Below are 19652 nucleotides of genomic sequence, written 5' to 3' on the forward strand. Positions count from 1 at the left end.
TTCTCTTATTCTGTCGTATAAGTCTATTTATGTTTTACTCTCATTTGAGTTACCATTCTTAACATACTTTTTGCCTGATTCAATCTTCACGAAGTCTATGTCCCACAGAGTTTGGTAGTAATTATGATGTGTGTCTGCCTTGATATTCGTAATGTAATGACTGATTCTAGTCCATTTGCTGATTGGGTCCAGTGTTGATTAATCTCTCCGTATGCTCCATCTAGGGCATGAGCCAGAAGGAGAGTTCTAGGTCTGCTATGATGTACATTCAAGAATTGAGGTCAGGCTTGCGGGATATGCATCTGCTCAGCTGCCTAGAGTCCCTTCGTGTCTCCCTCAACAACAACCCTGTCAGGTGAGGATTATGAAGTAGTAACAAGAGTAAGAGCCCAAAGTTAGGGTTTACTCGTGGAGTCAGGATGTCTGAGAATTCTGGATTGGGAGTAAAGAGTTGCCAGGTAGAATTTGGGCAGTTATCGATTATTGATATTGCATTGTCTCTGTCTATTCCTTACAGCTGGGTGCAAACATTTGGTGCTGAGGGTCTGACCTCTTTATTGGACATCCTTAAACGACTCCATGATGAGAAAGAGGAGACTGCTGGGTGAGGACTTCCAAGTTTTGACATCTTCCCAGTGGAGGGTAGTGGGGAACTTGTCTGTATGCTCTAAAGGAGAAAATGGCAATAAAATGAGAAGTTGTGGACCAGGAGAATATGCTGTTAGTTGAGAACAAGGTTTACCTAGGGCAGACTAGAGGCTGAGGGATGATTACAGATGCAGGAAACGGAAGAGGAACATGGTGGATAACACCTAAGATTGTGGGTCTCGTAGCATAACTTACCCTATCTGGAAGTGGGGTTGGAGTTCATCCATAGCTGTCCTGGGACCTGGTCTGGCTGGGACCTGAAAGTCTTAGAATACACTTGATGAGTTTGAGACTGGCTTTATGATAGTCTTCAAGGTTGGGATAGTTTGGGGGATACCTTGGACTGTCTTAGGCTACCTTGAAGCCAGTCTGACCCACCGTGACTTTTCTATTTCCTGGGATCTTTCCAAGACAAAACACCAGGCCTATACCTCCTGAATGTACAAGCTTGAAACCTTTGAAGTAGTGAGGCAAGCAGTAATAGATGGGATGTTATCTTGATGGAGTTAAGCACTTAGAAGCCTAGAGGGGGTTAAAGAGGAGATTTTAATGTAGTATAAAGTTCTTGGATTGCAGGATTAACCAAAGGTCTTATGGTGGCAATGCCTCTTCAGCTACCTGTTTTTGCCAGTGTTTCAGGGCAAAGTGGTATGTACTAGAATTTACTCGGCTACTAATTGGGGATGTTTTGAAGACCCTTGTTTGCAAGATTGAAAAGTCAAGTGGCAGAGGCGTATAGAATAAAGGGAATTCACTGATTATGTCTCCTAAACACAGAGGCTACGATAGCCGTAACAAGCATGAGATCATTCGTTGCCTGAAAGCTTTTATGAACAACAAGGTGAGATTTTTCCTATTCTCATTCCAACCCCCATCATGATCCCTGTTCTTTCTTTTCTATTGGCAAACTCCAAAAAAGGACTTAGGAATAGGAGGTTCAAGACTTGTAGTGTTCCCTTTTAGTGTTACAACTTTTTGATTGTCACCTAAGTATGTTTCTATGGACCTTTTTTTCTCCAGTTCTGATGTCTGTTTCAGAAGGTAGGTTTGCTTTCCTTCCTCTTTTTATACTTTGTTTTGCTAATTGAATTTCCTGACCTGTGTTTGTTTTTGGAAGGTTTATTTTATTCTCTGGTTATTTGTTTTCCAGACTGTTTCTACCGTAGAATCTTTCTTTTTTTCTTTGTTTAGTATTTAATTTTTTTTTAGAAGTTTGTTTATTTTGAGAGACAGAGCGGGGGAAGGGCAGAGAGAGAGGAAGAGAGAGAATCCTAAGCAGGCTCCACAGTGTCGGTGCAGAGCCTGATTCAGGGCTCGAGCTCACAAAATGTGAGACCATGCATGAGCTGAGCTGAAACCAAGAGCTGGATGCTTAATTGACTGAGTCATCTGGGTACCCCTGTCTGTTTAGTATTTAAACTCAGGGATCTCACCGTTGTTTGCTTTTGAGTGCAGATATATCTTGCTCATCATTTAATTTTTAAAATATTTAAAATTTTTAAAATTTTTAATAAAATTTTTTATGTTTATTTTTGATAGAGACAAAGCATGAGCCAGGGGAGGGGTAGAGAGAGAGAGGGAGACCCAGAATCTGGAGGAAACTCCAGGCTCTGAGCTGTCAGCACAGAGTCCAACACAGGGCTCGAACCCATGAACCATGAGATCATGACCTGAGCCGAAGTTGGATGCTTAACCAACTGAGCCACCCAGGCGCCCCCTCATTGTTTAATTTTTTTATAATTAATTTACTCCATTGGATGGGAGGGGGCATTAAAAAAAAATACAAGAATTAAAGACTTGTTCTTGAAGACCTAGAATTGTGTTTGATTTAGTATAAAATTATTTTGCTATGCTTATCTCTTTAGCTCAGAAAAGTTCTACCCCTGTGTTAGTTTGCTAGCGCTGCTCTACAGAGTATTATAAACTGGACTAAACTGTATTTAACAAGAAATTTATTGTCTCACAGTTCTTGGAGGCTCTAAATCCAAGATCAAGGTGTTGGCAGGATTGGGTCCTTCTGCGAGGGCTGTGAGGGAGAGTATGTTCCATGCCTCTCGCTTGGCTTCTGGTGGCTTGCTGGTGATCTTTGGCATTCTGTGGCTTTCAGATGCATCACTCCGATGTCTGCCTTCATGTTCACAAGATGTTCTTCCCATGTGCATGTGTGTGTCCCCACGTCTCAGTAGTCACACTAGATTAAGGGTCCACGTTATTCTAGTGTGACCTTGTTGTAACTTAACTAATTACATCTGCCAATGACCCTATTTCCAAGTAAGGTCACATTCTGAGGTACTGGGGATTAGGACTTCAACATATGAATTTAGGTGGAACACCTTTCAATCCATAACAACCCTGACTTTGTCCTTGGTTACTTCCTGTCATCATTAAGCCTCCCTTCTCTGTTCTTGTCCTACTAGTTTGGAATCAAGACCATGCTGGAAACAGAAGAAGGAATCCTGCTGCTGGTCAGAGCCATGGATCCTGCTGTTCCCAACATGATGATTGATGCAGCTAAGCTGCTTTCTGCTCTTTGTATCCTACCACAGCCAGAGGACATGTATGTGACTGCGTTTTCTCCTACATTCTCTTTTTTTACCATCTTCCCTAATCTAGAGGAAAATTGAGTGGGTGTCTACTTTGTCTTAAATACTAGGTAAGACCATATCTCTTCGAAGATGTGAACACTGTGAATCTTTTTTTATAAGTTTATTTATTTTGAAAGAGAGAGAGAGACAGCATTGAGTGGGGGGGGGGGGAGAGAAAGAGAGAGAGAGAGAGAGAGAGAGAGAGAGAGAGAGAGAGAGAGAATCCCAAGCAGGTTCCACAGTGTCAGTGCAGAGAATCCCAAGCAGGTTCCACAGTGTCAGTGCAGAGCCTGATGTAGGTCTCGAACTCAAGAGCCATGAGATGATGACCTGACCCAAAGTCAAGAGTTGGATGCTTAACCAACTGAGCCACCCAGCCACCCAACACCATGAATCTTAATGTTTAAGAAAGACTATAACTGCAGGGGCACCTGGGTGGCTCAGTCGGTTAAGCATCCCACTTGGGCTCAGGTCATGATCTGATGGCTCATCAGTTCCAAGACCCACGTCGGGCTCTATGCTGACAGCTCAGAGCCTGGAACCTGCTTCAGATTCTGTGTCTCGCTCTTTCTCTGTTCCTCCCCCACTCACACTCTGTCTCTCTCTCTCAAAAATAAATAAAGATTAAAAAAAAAAAAAAAGACTGTTAGGTGTGTGGCACTATCATCAGTGTACTTCTGGTTATCAGTGGGATAGCAAAGCATCTCCTAGGTCTCCATTAATGTCTGTAGGACATTTATAGGACAAAGCTTGCTTTTACTTTTTTGTTTTTTTAATTCAAAAGTAACACATTATTTTTTAAACTCAAACGATATGGAAACATATAAAGTAAAATTTAACAGCCTTATCCCTCTAGTAAATCTATTCTGCAGGGGTAGCCAGTGTTAATGGCTTGGTGCAATCTCATTGATTTTTTTTCTAGCATAGACAAATATATTGTCTTTGCTTAATTATGAGATACCTTCTGCTGCTCCAAAAGATGCTATCTTAGAATGAAGGAAAGATGTAACTTTTCTGTGAAACAAATCACATGCCTAGGATAGATTTTTATTTTTGTGGAACAGTTTGGTTTAATACAAACAAAATCATACCATTCATTTCTTTTTACTTTTTTTTTTTTTTAAATATAACAGTTGATCTTGGACATTTTTTCTCTGTGGGTATTTATAGATCTACCTTATTATCTTAAGTGGCTATTTAGAATTCTATAGGATGTATATCCCACAATTTATTTAACAGTTACCCCATTGCTAGACTTTTTAGGTGACATTTTTTTTTTCTTAGCACATTCTGGCCCCTGCTCTAGGTGTTAAGTTTTACTATTACAAATGATGCCATAATGAACATCCTTGTACATATATTCTTTCACATTTATGCATTTATGTTCGATAAGTTTCTAGAAGTAAGCCAAATGTTAAATTCATTAAAAACCAGTACTAATAAATACCCCTCCAAAAGTGGTACCAGTTGATACTCCATAGAACAGGTGTCTTAATTTGGTATCCATAGATAGGAGTCTAGGAATGGGTTTTAGAGAATACATTTTTCTAAGGAGATGGTTCTTAGCTTTCAACAGATTCTGGCTCCTGACCTAGGTGATGAGGAGAATTATATTGAAAACCTGGGCGTTGGTAATGTTCTTTTCCTAACTGATTTGTGCCACTGTATAATCTACCTATTGTGCTTGTGTGTGTCAGGGCACCTGGACATTTCTCTCCCTTTCCTTTTTCTTGGACAGGAATGAAAGGGTTTTGGAGGCAATGACAGAAAGAGCTGAGATGGATGAGGTAGAACGCTTCCAGCCATTGTTGGATGGATTAAAAAGTGGGACCTCCATTGCGCTCAAGGCAAGTATATCCTCTGAACTGTGCCCAGTAATAGAATTCAAAATGGAAGGACTTAAGTTCATTTGATGTTTTAATAGAACACATGGAATGGTTCCCAGGTATAGGCATCCCTCAGGGGAACTGCAGGTTTGGTTCCAGAACACTACAATAAAACAAATAGGTCAATAAAGTGAGGTAAATAAATTGTTTGGTTTCCTAATGCATGCATATACAAGCTATGTTTGCTCTGTACTGTAGTGTATTAAGTGTGCATGCAGTAGCATTATGTCTACAAGAACAGTATTGCTAAAAAATGCTCACTATTATATGAGCTTTCAGAGAGTCATAATCCCTGATCACAGATCACCATAACAAATAAAATAATAATGAAAAACTTTGAAATAGTCTGAGAGTTACCTAAACATGACACAGAGACAAGAAGTGAGCAAATGCTGTTGGAAAATTAGCACTGATATACCTGCTTAACACAGAATTGCCACAGACCTTCAATTTGTTAAAAATGCACTATATATAGAGCAGTGCAGTAAAGTGAAGTTCAGTGAAATGAGGTGAGTCTGTATATATTTATTTTATCATTCAGGATTTGCTCTCTAAGAAGGCAGAGAGAAAGCAGCTGTCCTTACTATGAGCTGGTGAAAGGGCATGCTATCTCTTTAAATGCTAGGAAAGCCAAGGCCTAGTACAGAGTATACCATCAAATCCTTGGAATCATTTAGACTTCTGAGCGACCCAGACCTGGGCCCAAATCAGATCTAAATGGCGCCAGCAGAAAGTTGTTCTTGTGGTTTTGTACTGCATCTTCTGCATGACATCTGGGGTCCTCGGCACTCATGTAAAGAGAACGGAATCTTGATCTCCAGCAGATTACAATGACATAAGTGCCGAATTTGCTTATTTTAGGTGGGATGTCTACAGCTGATCAATGCTCTCATCACACCAGCTGAAGAACTTGACTTCCGAGTTCACATCCGAAGTGAACTGATGCGCTTGGGGCTGCATCAGGTGTTGCAGGTGAGATGCAGCTCTTCATTAGAGAGGCCAGGCTGCCTGCTGCCTGCTTTGATAGCTCAGTCATCTCTGGGGTCACTTTCGCTCTCAATTTAAGAACCAGGTTGAAAGGCTTCGGTTTCTGGCTGGCATAGGATGCTTCTGGGTTCCCTGACTTGTACTTTGATCATTGACAGGATCTTCGAGAGATTGAAAATGATGATATGAGAGTGCAACTAAATGTGTTTGATGAGCAAGGGGAAGAGGATTCCTATGACCTGAAGGGACGGCTGGATGACATTCGAATGGAGATGGAATATCCTTTTATGGACTGGGTTCAAGACATATGAGACATTCATTATGGATCCCTGCATGAAATGGTGTGGGGTAATGACTCTGAACAGGGTATCAGCCTGTGTGTCTTCTCAGTAGGTGAGGTAGGTGTCTTTTGATTGCTGTGGGCTTTATTTACCTCAGCATGAACCAAAGAAATTAGGAAAGGTGATCTGAGGGTTGCTCAGCATGGAAGTAGCCATCAAAACGTGTATAGACTTCCTAGAACATAAGAGCTTGGTTTATGAAGGTGTAGAGCTGGTTTTTGGTGAACATTCACAAGTCGGGGAGTAGGCTTGTCATTTGTTTTCTTGTGGGTATCCCTGAGACTGACAGATGGAGTAGTCTGGCTATGTATCACTATTTGACACACGTGACTTGTGGGTAGTGATCGTTTCATTTCTGTCTACTGTTTGATCTTCAAGCCAAGTACTGGGAATCCTCTGTCTCTGTGTATAGTACCACCCAACTCACTGGTCCCTTGGCCTTCGGAAGTTTATGTAGCTTAAAGTTTTGGGTAATGTTTACAGGGGAAATGGCTGTTAGAAAAGAAGTGGCATCTTGGGACTTTTCCCCAGAGTTGGGCAATCGACCTGTCAAACAGTTTCTTTTTTTTTTTTTTTTTTTTTTAATTTTTTTTTTAACGTTTATTTATTTTTGAGACAGAGAGACACAGAGCACGAACGGGGGAGGGTCAGAGAGAGAGGGAGACACAGAATCTGAAACAGGCTCCAGGCTCTGAGCAGTCAGCACAGAGCCCGACGCGGGGCTCGAACTCACATACCGCGAGATCGTGACCTGAGCCGAAGTCAGACGCTTAACCGACTGAGCCACCCAGGCGCCCCAAACAGTTTCTAAATATATGCTTTCCTTAACCTCTTCCCCTTTTCCACTGACTTCAGTGAAGTTTTCCAGATTCTCCTAAACACAGTAAAGGATTCAAAGGCAGAGCCACACTTCCTGTCCATCCTGCAGCACCTACTCTTGGTCCGAAATGACTATGACGCTAGGTAAGATGGTATACCTGTGAGAAGTATTAAATTTGAGCCGAAGTAGAGAGAGAAAAATCCTTAAATTCAAAGACTGTAAAAGGAAAAAGAAAAGACAAAGGTTACATTTAATTTTCAGTCAGATATATAAAGAGTTGTCAGTTGTCCTTTTAATTGGACTGAAGGGTGGCTGTATGGAAGAGGTCAGAGTGTATACCGTAAAGTGTCCTTCCCATTTTGGAAATGGGAGGTGGGGGGGATAAAGATGGTAGCAAAAGGAGGAGCCCACTTAAGGTTCTTTCAGGTTGCCTAGAAGTAGAGAGTAAGCAGTAGTGCTGTCTATCACGGAAAGGATCAAGCCTGAATTTTGAGATGGGAAATTATTGGCATTAGGAAGCAGATGGCAACAAGTTTTGATTATCTGAAGTAGATGGAGTAGCTGCTGTAGAAGAGGGAGTTGCCTAGCCTGGCAACATACTTCTGTTAGTTTTACGAAAAGGTCTTCTCTGGAATAGTTATCCTCAGGTCCCTCATTTATCAAAGCAGTTAACTTTTCATGATCCTGATTGCTTCTGAGAATTGTATTTTGGTTTTCCTTTGATAACCTTGTTCTGTTTCTTCCATAGACCGCAGTACTATAAGCTGATTGAAGAATGTATTTCTCAGATAGTTCTGCACAAGAATGGGGCTGATCCTGACTTCAAGTGCCGGCACCTCCAGATTGATATTGAGGGGTTGATTGGTAAGCATATTCTTCTATCTGCCTCCTTAAAACATTGTTTCTACCTTTCATTTTGTGTCTTTCTCCAATGAAAGTTTCATGGAAGATAAATTCCTAGTCTCCAGGTATTTCCATTTGTGTCCTTAGGTGATCATCAACATCTGTGTTAGGAATATACAGACCTTTAGTTTATTTCTATGTGAAACTAAGAATGTACCGCTACTCACACATCGCCCCACCTTTTGAAGGGAGTTCAGCTGTCATCTGACTCCTGGTCTCAGAAGTTCATAAGTACCACTTGTAGGCACTCTCCTTGCTGCCCAGCGTGGCGGCCTTACCACATCACAGGCACCCAGAAATTCTGTGTTGAGCTCAATAGAAAGTTTAATTTCTTTGTTTAGTGCAGAACAGTAAGAAGTATAACAAAAGTGAGAAAATGGACAGAAGACTGCCATTATATTGAAGGATTTAGGTAGTGAGAGGGAAAGACAAGAGAATTGGGAACTTTACTGATTCTTCTATTTCTTTTCAGATCAAATGATTGATAAAACAAAGGTGGAGAAATCTGAAGCCAAAGCTACAGAGTTGGAAAAAAAGGCATGTATGAGAGATCAAAAAAATTGGCGTCTTTTTTTCCCTTTTTAAGGATTATGTTTTTTCGGACATGTGAAACTGTCACCTGTGATACTTAGCAAACATTCAGCACACAGTAGCGGTTCCTGGGAGAAACCTTTCTGGTATAGGTTAGTCACTGGAGAAACTAACATGAATGTGATCCAGAGGAATTGGTGGTACACAGTTCTTGATCCCCTGGGTAGGACAGGAAGAGACAGATGGCTCTCATGAATAACAGTGACAGCTCTTGCAGTTTTGCTGGCATCTCAGGCCTCTTATTCCTAGAACAACAGGAATATGTGTGTGAATTCTTTTTTTCCTCTTTAGTTGTTACGGACTCCTATTGCGGTTGATGGGGGTTTGCTCCTAGAGGCTGCTGGGATTGTCCACCATAGCCGCTCTGGTGAAATGTCTTAACAGTGTTAAATTTCTTTAAAATCTTAGGTTTATTTGATTGCTTGGTTTTTAACTGAAGTATAGTTGACACACAATGTTAGGTTAATTTTAGGGGTGCAACATAGTGATTCAGCAACTCTATACATTATGCTGTGCTCACCACAAAGTGTAGCTACCATCTGTCATTATGCAACACTATTACAATGCTATTGACCATATCCTCTCTTCTGTGCCTTTCGTCCCTGTGGCTTATTCATTCCATAACTGGAAGCCTGTACCTCCCAATTGCCGTCATCCATTTTGCCTACCCCCCACCCCCTTTGCATCTGGCAAACACCTGTTTGTTCTCTGTATTTATGGATTTGTTTCTGCTTTTTTTGTTTGTTGATCTGTTTGTTTGTTTGTTTGTTTTTTTGGTTTTTTTTATTCCACACGTAAGTGAAATCATACAGTATTTGTCTTAGGTTGTTTTTGTTTGTTTTTGTAATTTCCCAAATTAGATAGACTGTGGAAATGATCCCTGGTTTCCCCCTTCTTTAACCTTGATTTTAAGGTCAAAATCATGGTGGTCTTTTTTCCCAGGCATTCCCTGGGAAAGTGAGCTCTCTAAAAGCATTGGGACAAAATAGTGAATTTTGGGGAATAACGCTGTGCTTCTTGCTGGAATGGAGAGCTTACAAAGAGCCTAATTCCTTTCTCCTTTAGCTGGACTCAGAGTTAACAGCACGACATGAGCTACAGGTAGAAATGAAAAAGATGGAAAGTGACTTTGAGCAGAAGCTCCAGGATCTTCAGGGAGAAAAGGATGCCTTGGATTCTGAAAAGCAGCAGATAGCCACAAAGAAACAGGACTTGGAAGCAGAGGTGTCTCAACTCACAGGGGAGGTAATGCCTGAGCGGGGGAGGCAGAGTGACCTCTAAGCCATCAGCAGCCTCATGATAGGCCTGTCTGCAGCAGGAGTCAGACACCTTATTCCTCGGGAGGGTTCAGCTACTAATAGGTAATCTAGTTAGATGGTGCAGTTTTAAAAATCATTTACTGTTTTTTGTTTTATTTTGAGGTAATACATAAGATAGAAAATTTGGAAAATACAGACAACATAGAGAATAAAAGGAGTCACAGTACTACCCAGAATTAAAACTAATGGTCTTCTGAGACATTCAGGAGTAAAATCCAAATTACCTCTTCACATATTTGCTAATTTTCTCTTATTTTAGCTATTTCTGGACAGATTTATCCCCATACTCTCTTTGCAGTTATAAGTATTTTTTTAATGTTTATTTTTGAGAGAGAGAGAGTGTGCACCTGCGCTGGCGGGGAAGAGGCAGAGGGAGAGGGAGACACAGAATCCAAAGCAGGCTCCAGGCTCTGAGCTGTCAGCACAGAGCCCGACGCAGGGCTCGAACTCGGGAACTGTGAGATCATGACCTGAGCTGAAGTCAGATGCATTAAGTGACCGAGCCACCCAGGCACCCCTGCAGTTACAAATACTTAAATATGGTATCTGATAAATTGATCACTTACATGGTTTTATCACTAGAATATTTGATTTGCTTGAACTTTGTATTTTCTAATTAAAGGGAGAATTTAACATAAAGGTTGAAGTTGCTTTTTTAATGCAAAGCATGCTAAACTAAGAACATGAAGACCTGAATTCTAGTTTGGGTCCCTAAATATCTGTGACTTTAGGTATGACTTGAGGAGTCTGTCTGATTACTTTCAGTGTGGTGTGTGTAAAAATGAGAACTTTGGATTAAGTAATTTTGTAGGTCCCTTCCAACCCCAGTAGTCCCTGAGTGAAGGGAGGAGTACTTCCATTGTTGTTGTTCCTCTAGGTTGCCAAGCTTTCTAAGGAACTGGAAGATGCCAAGAAAGAAATGGCTTCTCTCTCCGCTGCCGCTGCCGTTACTGCTGTAGCCCTTCCTAGCAGTGCTTCTGTCTCCCCCACCCCTCCTTTACCTGGTGACTCTGGCCCTGTTACTCCACCCCCAGCCCCTCCTTTACCGGGGGTGGTTAGCATACCCCCACCAGCTCCTCTTCCTGGAGGTGGTACCATTCCTCCTCCACCACCTCCCCCTCCTTTGCCTGGGGGTGTTTGTATCCCCCCACCCCCTCCTTTGCCTGGAAGTACTGTTGATATCCCCCCACCCCCTCCTTTGCCTGGTGGTGCTGGCATCCCCCCACCCCCTCCTTTGCCTGGGAGTGCTGGCATCCCTGTACCCCCTCCTTTGCCTGGGGGTGCTGGCATCCCCCCACCCCCTCCTTTGCCTGGGAGTGCTAGTATCCCTATACCTCCTCCTTTGCCTGGGGGCACTGGTATCCCCCCACCCCCTCCTTTGCCTGGGGGTGCTGGCATCCCCCCACCCCCTCCTCCCTTACCTGGAGGAGTAGGAATGCCCCCTCCTCCTCCCCCTCTTCCTGGTGGTCCTGGAATCCCTCCACCCCCTCCATTTCCTGGAGGTCCTGGAATCCCTCCACCTCCACCTGGAATGGGTATGCCTCCACCTCCCCCTTTTGGATTTGGAGTTCCTGCAGCCCCAGTTCTGCCATTTGGATTAACCCCAAAGAAGCTTTATAAGCCAGAAGTGCAGCTCCGAAGGCCAAACTGGTCCAAGGTGAGAATTTCTGTCCATCTTTTTCATTAGTAGATATTAAGAAACCACTTCACTTTCCTACTTTGTGCCCAGGTGGTCTTCCCTTTCTTACGACTAATATCTGCCTTCAGGTTCCATTCACGCTTCTGCTTATTCAGCACATGTTAGGCGTCTTCTGTATGGCAGACATCACTTGGGAGAGTTATTGGAGCCCTGTTCTCTGCTACAAACCCTAAACATATCTTTAATGTTTTTGGTCTTTTTTCTGAGGTTATGAGTGCCATGGTAACAGTTTGGTAATAGTCATTTCACCAGTTTGCGAGCTGCTGACAGTAGTGCTGATCTGGAAAGTTGTGGCTTTTGGATACATCCTGATACCTCTCTCTGCCATCAGTGAGTTACAGAGGACCTGTTTGCATGGCACAGTATTTCCTCCACTGTGCATTTGAGGCCCCTGTGATTTCTGCATTAGCCTTCTGCTTAAAGAAACCAAGTTAAAAGAGCTTAGTGATACAAAATAAACTAATAAACTCGTAAACTAATTTGTCATAGTTAAATTGTTTTTTTCCGTTTGTCATAGTTAATAGCTAAATTTTTGGGAAAAATATAATGTAGAGCAAGGGAAGATGTGAAATCCTCACTTCTAAAACTAGAGGACTTGAGGTTAGGAGGAAGATAAGTAGCATAACTGAATCTAGTTCTTGAATAATCACCAAAAAACAAACTGGAAGCACTGTCTCCTGATCCTACCATGAAGAGTGCAGCTCCTCTGTGTCTTGGATTAGTCTGTTTTGCTGAGAACCACTACCCACGTCTTCTGCATCTTAATCCATTTTCCAGGTTGGAAAGTACAGAGCTCAGCTTAATAACTCAACACTCTGCCTTTATCCACAGTTTGTTGTTGAGGACCTGTCCCAGGACTGCTTCTGGACAAAAGTGAAGGAGGACCGTTTTGAGAACAATGAACTTTTCGCCAAACTTACTCTTACCTTTTCTGCCCAGACCAAGAGTGAGTACCTTCCTCTTTCATGCCCAGGGCCAGGATAGGACTTGGAGTGTCCTTTAAGTGGGTTTTCCATTCTTTTCCCGTCCCTGGGTGAGGGTTGAAGAGAGGTGGTTTTTCCTGTTAGGAAGGAATTAAGATATTTTTGTTTTCTGGGGATGCTGAGGTTGAGAAAGAAAACTGTTGCATTTTGGTATTTTTCCCCCCAGTTTGTTTTGTATATGGGTATTTTATATCAGTATAACTTGTTGGGGATATGAGATTAAGGTGACAAGAAGCTCATTCTAGGCCCCTGTTAGTAACACCCTTGAACGGATTCTGGCACTGTGTTTCAGGTGCCATCCTAGACCTACACTCAGTAAGGGTTGGGTGGAGTTTTGAATAGCTTAGGTGATTGAGTGACTGTCTATAGTAACAGAACCATGTGTGATTCTTTTTTTTTTTTTTTTCCCCTTCCATTTCTTTTCAATATTTGGTGTTTTCCTGGCCATTTTCCCTCCAGCTTCAAAAGGTAAGAATACGGAAGAGCCTTTTAATTGAGTATCTTGAACATTAGAGCGAGATGAAGCAGATGTAAAGCGATTTCTCTTTAGAAGACTGAGAGATCGGGGATTGATATCTCTACTGCAGTTTTTTTTTCTTTTTTTTTATTAATAGTCCAGAAGGCTCAGTACCTGTGATGTTAACTGACAGGGTAGAAAGTTATTTTAAGTCCAAGCTGCCACACCTGAAGTACTAATACTGTTACCTTACATTTCTGTTGTGTTTTGTAGTCTTCTAACTGCTTTAACATGTGTTACTTCTTGGATCTGCAAAGAAGCCTTAAGAGATAAGCAGGATGTGTATTATCTCCATTCTGTAGCATGTTTGGAGTGAGTAGGTACCTTGCCCAAGGTTAAATGACCAGATCTAGGGATCTTGTCTTCTGGTCCATGTTTTTTTTTTGGTATAAATTCTTGCTTCTTCACCTTTGTATCTTCCCCTTTGTTCTAGAAGAACTGATCTTTTTGCCCTCTTCTTTCTTCACTTCCTAATTTTTGTGGTTTTGTGCTGCCTTATGATGGGGCAGTTGTAGTTATTTCCCCTGAAGAATACAGTATTTGAATTTAATGACAATTATAGCCCACTAATTTTGTATTTCCATCTTAAAGCTTTTTTATTTACTTAGGGGTATATTATGACCCTAGTGATGGAAACTAAGTGCAACTTTTGAGCATTTCCCCATCTTCTCTCTGCCCTCCTCCTGCCCCTTTATTTTATTCCTTAAGTGATATGAGGGGACCAAGCTGCGCTTTCTTATAAGGAGCCTAACATTGCTAGGTGTCTTTGGTGGTCCCTAGATATGTGCATGTATCTGAGAGTGTGAGATTGCTGTGCTCAGACTTGACATGTTGCCCTGTCACTCAGGGCAAAGTGGCCTTGTATTCCAGAAGAGCTGTCATCTTCTGAACTAAAGCCCAGCACAGTGGATTACTTCCACCCTCTTAGTGAAAAATACCATGACAATGACAACTTACCCTACTCTAGTATATCACCAAAGACTAGTTGACAGAGAAACTCAAAATCAAATGATTTCCTAATTTGTAAGGTCACAGAATCTAGCCCTTTGTTGGCTCTGGCCTAAGTTGCTTTCTTGTAGCTGTGCTCTGAGTGCCACTGTGCATGCATACTGGCTTGACCCCTTTCCTCCTGCCTTGGTCACATCCTACTTCTGTACACTCATATTACTGTTGATGAGAGTGGGATTTTCTGCAGTTTATGGTTTTCCTTGGCATTTTATTCCCCCTGTGAATTGATAGATGGTATGTTAAAAATACCCAAGCCAGACTTTATCTTTTGTCATTTTCAGCACTGTAACCAAACTTTTTAATGATCCTTCAGTTCTCAGGTTCTGCCCTAGAAATGACATTCTTTTCATTTAAGTTTCTAACTTTCTACCAGCCTTGGTTCTTTTTTAAATTTTCTTTAGTTTGGTTTAATGGACTATTGATTTTTGTGTAGTAATAATCCTCACTAGTAGATTGCTGAGTGCACAAGCAGGGGAGAGGCAGAGAGAGAGAGAATCTTACTCAGGCTCCATGCCCAGCACAGAGCCGGACACGGGACTCAATCTCACGACCTTGACATCATGACGTGAGCCGAAATCAAGAGTCAGACACCTAACTGATTGACAGGCACCCATCTAGCTAGTCTTTAAATATCTTTAGTTTCAGTTAACCATTTGCAGCTATTAAATTGGCACACTGTCTTAATGTCCCTGTCTTTTCATTAGGAAACACTTGAGGGTGTGTTCTGAAAACTACAAAATCATGAGTTTTCCAGACATTCTAAATCTTAATGATTTAAAGAAATTCCTGGGGGAGGTTTTATTTTCTCCGTCAAATATAATCCTAAGTACTTACTGTTTACCCAACTCTAAGTTACTTATAGCACTCAGATGCACCAGGACATTCCTGCTGCTTGTTGCCCATGGTACATCTATGTTTTCATTAATTTCCCCCCAAAAAAGAAATGCCTCCCCATTTTAAAAATAATTTTTTCTTTGGATTTTTAATGTTTTACTGACTTTAATGTCCGATATTTATTTTTTCTTCTCTGTTTGCCTGCTTTTTTCCCCTTTGAGTTAGTCTGTAAATCTCTGGTGATACAAGAGGTATTTGAATATTGGGACTTATTTAACATGTCTCTTGGGAACAGAATAGTTGATTTAATGCCATTGCTGCAGGGGGTCTCAGGTAGCAGGCAGAAGTACTGCATAGGGACCCCATCCCATGTATAACTCCCACTGTGATCAGGGCTAATTTGCCCTTGGCTTTCCTGATGCAGTTTTGAACTTCCTTCTCTTAGTGCTTCAGGTTGGCAAACTCCATGCATATTGTTCCGAAGTAGCCCCTTGATCACAACATACCTGAAAAAAAAACACTTGAGTAAAAAAATACTTTGAGGATCTTAAAGTTTATGTCAGGTAAGGAAATTCAGGCTTTAACAGCTTCAGAGGTAGGGCTCTAAGGGCCCAGGTCTCCTGATTATAAAAGCAAGGTTTCTTTTGTTTCTGATGTTTTAAACATGTCCATGTAAAATTTCAGAATATCTTCATCCTTAATCCTTTTTGTCAGGTAGGTAACCAGTTTCAGTTTCATAGTCTTAATATTGATGATGTAATTAAACAATAGATAAATACTCATTAGCACTCTGTAAATATTCTGTCTTTCAGATAAAGAATTAGAGACCTAACTTGAATAACTTTTACAAGTCTATATAGTAAGTGCCAAAGCCAGGATTCGCACTCTTGAGTGTCTGATTCCAAAGTCCTTGCTCTGGCCCTCTGCGTTCCAGAAGTGTATATCCCTCCCCTAAATGTTTCCAGAAGCTTAGCTCCAGACAAAAGATGAAAGAAGTAGTTTTGCAACTACTTCATTCATTCAGGCACTTCACTTCAGTCCTTGAATTGGCAGTGACTCTTAGTACAAAAAAGAAATAACAGATTAGGGAAAGTAAGTGAAATACTGGATATTTAGGGTTGAAGAAGAAGAGACATGTTTTGATTCTAGTATATTCACTTGTAGCAATGAATCCAGTTGGAGAACTAAGACCTGCTTCTCTATTACAATAAAAGTTCTGCTTAGATGATTTCAGCCTAGTAGTTGCCAGGCTTGATGAGGAAGTTATTTGGACAGTAGGTGTTCATAATATTGCATTATTTCCTTTCTCATTTGCTAAACACAAGTCTCCGTTACTTGTTAGACATAGCTGTATCCCCCTTTTATTTTATTTATCCCTAAAGCCTCTTGTATACCTACTCCAGGAACAAACCTTAAAGAAAATGCCTACCTCACTCTTTACATCTCCCTCCTTAGTCAGAGGTCTCCAGCCACTTCTTCATTACAGTTCAGGAAGATGTGGGCGTTTTTAAGTAAGAGCCCAGAGAGAGGAGCCCGTCCTCAAATGTATACTACAAGTTCTCTTGATCATTTTTCTCTCTTAAAGATTAGTCTCTTGTTTCTGAACTCTTGACTTTCTATAAATCACAAATTTCCTCAGTTGATTTATTCCTTGCCAGGGAATATTATGAATTCAGATTTGATAGGCAGTGCTATAAAAACTTCTAGCCCTTTTTACTTTCTCACTCTTCTTATGGTGATCAGCAAGGAGTCTTTTATCATGGTCTCTTTCTTGACTCTGCCTTTTGAATTCCTTGGGAACACGTTCATTAGTTAAATTTTAATTTTTTTCATCTTTTCCTAAGGAGCATTTTCATCACCGTGGTGACCTCAGGTCATTATTTGTATGTATGAGATAAGTAGTTTTTCATTCAGCTTTCCTTGTAACTTTTACTCTCTTTTGTTAATGACTTGATCCCATGAAAAATACTGTCCTTGGAATGGTGTAAGAAGTGATAACTGATGTGCTAGGTAACAGTGACATTTTCCATTTTAGGTTTATTCCTTCCATCCAAAAATGTTCTGGGCTTTTAAGATCCACAAGCTAACCTCCATTAGTGGTGTGCATTGGACAGACAATATGTAGGTTAAACCCTCTCCCTGTTAAAAAGTATGAGGGGCCTGTGGCAACTTTGGGCATCATCAGAACAGCTCTCCAAGTGGTTATCAGCAGTAATTTAGAAAGAACTCTGCCTAAAAGTAAGATCTTGACCAAGAGCTGCAAATTTCATACACAGTAACAGTATTTTCATTAGGATTTGACTGTGTGCATCAAGATCCCAGTGTTTGTGCTGTTGTCCCACAGGTCAGAACTGTTGGCAACAATCCTCTCTTGCTCTCCCAGAACTTGTTTGGTTCAGGCTTCAAGGGTAGCCAGTGGTGGGGAAGCAATACCTTCTTTCCCCAGAGGTCAAAGGGTCTTTCCTTTTCCCTGTGATCCTCTTCTGTCCACTAGGGGGCACTCTTTCAGTTGGATTTTTATCAGGAAACGTCCAAGTGAATCTTTACAGTTTCTGCAACTTTAACCCCTAGAAACAAGATTTTGTAAGAGCTCAGCATGCTCCACCCTATTCATTGAATGTCTTGGCAGAAAGATGTCTGTTCCATCAGTTCGTTACTGCTCTCAAGTGTATAGGATTAAGACTCCAAGTGCTATTCAAGTGAATATTTGTTGGGATTATTGTCTTTTAATTACTAATTTTCTTGGGTTTTAAGTAGGATCAGTCTATGAGTTAGTGCAAAGTACTTGGGAAGTTCCATAATATCAGAGGGCACTTCCTCATCATCTAAAAAACCTGAATCTCCTATCACCTGGGGTAATGAGGAGCCCTGAACATTTGGGTTTTCCTCTGCCCATCATCAGGGGTATAAAAAAAGAACCTAAACTATCCCTTTCACATACTCCTCTCTCCTCTCAATCTTTCCATCACCATTTGCCTTGAATTCACTGGATCTAATATTATGCTGTTTATCTTGGTGTGTATTACTATAGGTCGTCCTCACATCCCATACTCGAATCCCCTTAAGGGTCTACGTATCTCCTATTCAGTCTCCTCCTCTGATCCTACCTGAACACCTGAAACCCATTCACTGTGCCCTCTGGAATTCTTGGTCCAATACAAGCAAAGTCTCCGATAACATCAACTTAACCTTGTTGGTCTAATAGAAACCTGGCTTTCCCTCAACACTGCTTTCCTTCTTGTGTTTCTCCTGTGATGGTTTTTTTTTTTTTTTTTTCACATAAATCTCATCTTAATGGACCTGGACCCAGAGATGGTATAGATGTCCTCTTTGTTGTTTTTGCCACTTTAAGATCATACCACCTTTCTCTTGGCTAAAAACCCATAATTTTGAATCTCATGACATCAAATTACATCACCCAGTTCCTTTCTTAGTGCCAATGATCTATTAACATCCCAAGTTACTCCTCTCTCAGCCAGGTTATCAATTGATTACTCTTTGCAGTACACCAGTACCACTTCCACCTTAATTCTTTGCAATTTCTGTATGAAAGGGTCATGATCCTGCCAGTATTTTGGCTTCCCCCTTCCTTGAGTTCTTCTTTTGCAGTGATCTTGTCCTCTACCTCATCCATTCCCTCCTACGGTCATCACCAAAACTGCAGTCCCTCCACAGTCTTAATTTCATGCCACCCACGTTCTATGTTTTACTTCTCTCTCTAGTATCCTGACCGCCACGCCCTGGGACTTCCAGTCCATTTGTCCTACCACCTTTCACTGTCTTTCTGTTCCTCGATGACTTCACTCTCCTCCTCACCTAAAATTCCATGGTTCATCATCATAATCACTCTCTTGGATGTTTTCCCCTTCTGTTACCTCTCTCTGATTTCATCATAGTTGATTGGCAAAAACCACAGTCTCTCCTTGCCCTGTACAGGTAGCTGTGCTGATGAAAATGGCTGGAGAAAAACAAACATTTGGTCCTCCATGATAGACTTTTCAAGTTTTCAGGACAGCAGATGCTCTTACTTTTTCTCCTACCTCACTGGCTGTTCTTTCTTCTGGGTCTCCTCCGCTCAGTTTGCAGTGTTGCTTAGCCCTTGATCCTGCCAAGCAATTGGATATTAAACATTTCGAGTACCTTCAACTTCCTATTCTTCTAAATGATAATTTCACACTTTTTCTCTTCTCAAAGACCCAATATCCCCCTCATTCTCAGTCCTCCTACTTCACTGAGAATACTGAAGCCATCAGAAGACATGCTTCTGTAGACTTCTGCCATTATTATACCCACTCTCTGTGTCTTCCTCTCTCTTACCATGGTCCTGTCTGAAGCCACTTCCTGTACTATTATGATATCTTCATTTCAGCAAATACATAGAATACACTAAAAATATTTTAAAAAAAAAAAGTCTTCTCCCTGCCTGGAGTGACCATGGTTAACATACCTTTCAGCTGTATGTGTTATTCTAATAAATGAAAGGGTGAAATCCTTTTCAGGTGGGAAAATGTGGGAAATTTTCCAATAGAAT

General features: G+C 41.2%; 1 protein-coding gene across 3 annotated transcripts in view; it reads left to right on the plus strand.

Moving 5' to 3' along the window:
- Window positions 1-19652, plus strand: part of DIAPH1 (diaphanous related formin 1) — a 103549-nt gene that overhangs the window by 30996 nt on the left and 52901 nt on the right. For all 3 annotated transcript variants that reach the window (XM_058733663.1, XM_058733643.1, XM_058733652.1), the window contains 13 exons: window positions 225-355; window positions 518-604; window positions 1426-1489; window positions 3066-3205; window positions 4972-5080; window positions 5981-6091; window positions 6265-6383; window positions 7294-7410; window positions 8016-8131; window positions 8643-8707; window positions 9827-10006; window positions 10958-11737; window positions 12611-12725. In XM_058733663.1, coding sequence (XP_058589646.1) covers window positions 225-355; window positions 518-604; window positions 1426-1489; window positions 3066-3205; window positions 4972-5080; window positions 5981-6091; window positions 6265-6383; window positions 7294-7410; window positions 8016-8131; window positions 8643-8707; window positions 9827-10006; window positions 10958-11737; window positions 12611-12725 — 2134 coding nt within the window. The remainder of the gene's footprint in view (window positions 1-224; window positions 356-517; window positions 605-1425; window positions 1490-3065; window positions 3206-4971; window positions 5081-5980; window positions 6092-6264; window positions 6384-7293; window positions 7411-8015; window positions 8132-8642; window positions 8708-9826; window positions 10007-10957; window positions 11738-12610; window positions 12726-19652) is intronic.

Source organism: Neofelis nebulosa, chromosome 1, assembly GCF_028018385.1.
Source record: "Neofelis nebulosa isolate mNeoNeb1 chromosome 1, mNeoNeb1.pri, whole genome shotgun sequence".
In the NCBI taxonomy this organism is placed as follows: Eukaryota; Metazoa; Chordata; class Mammalia; order Carnivora; family Felidae; genus Neofelis; species Neofelis nebulosa.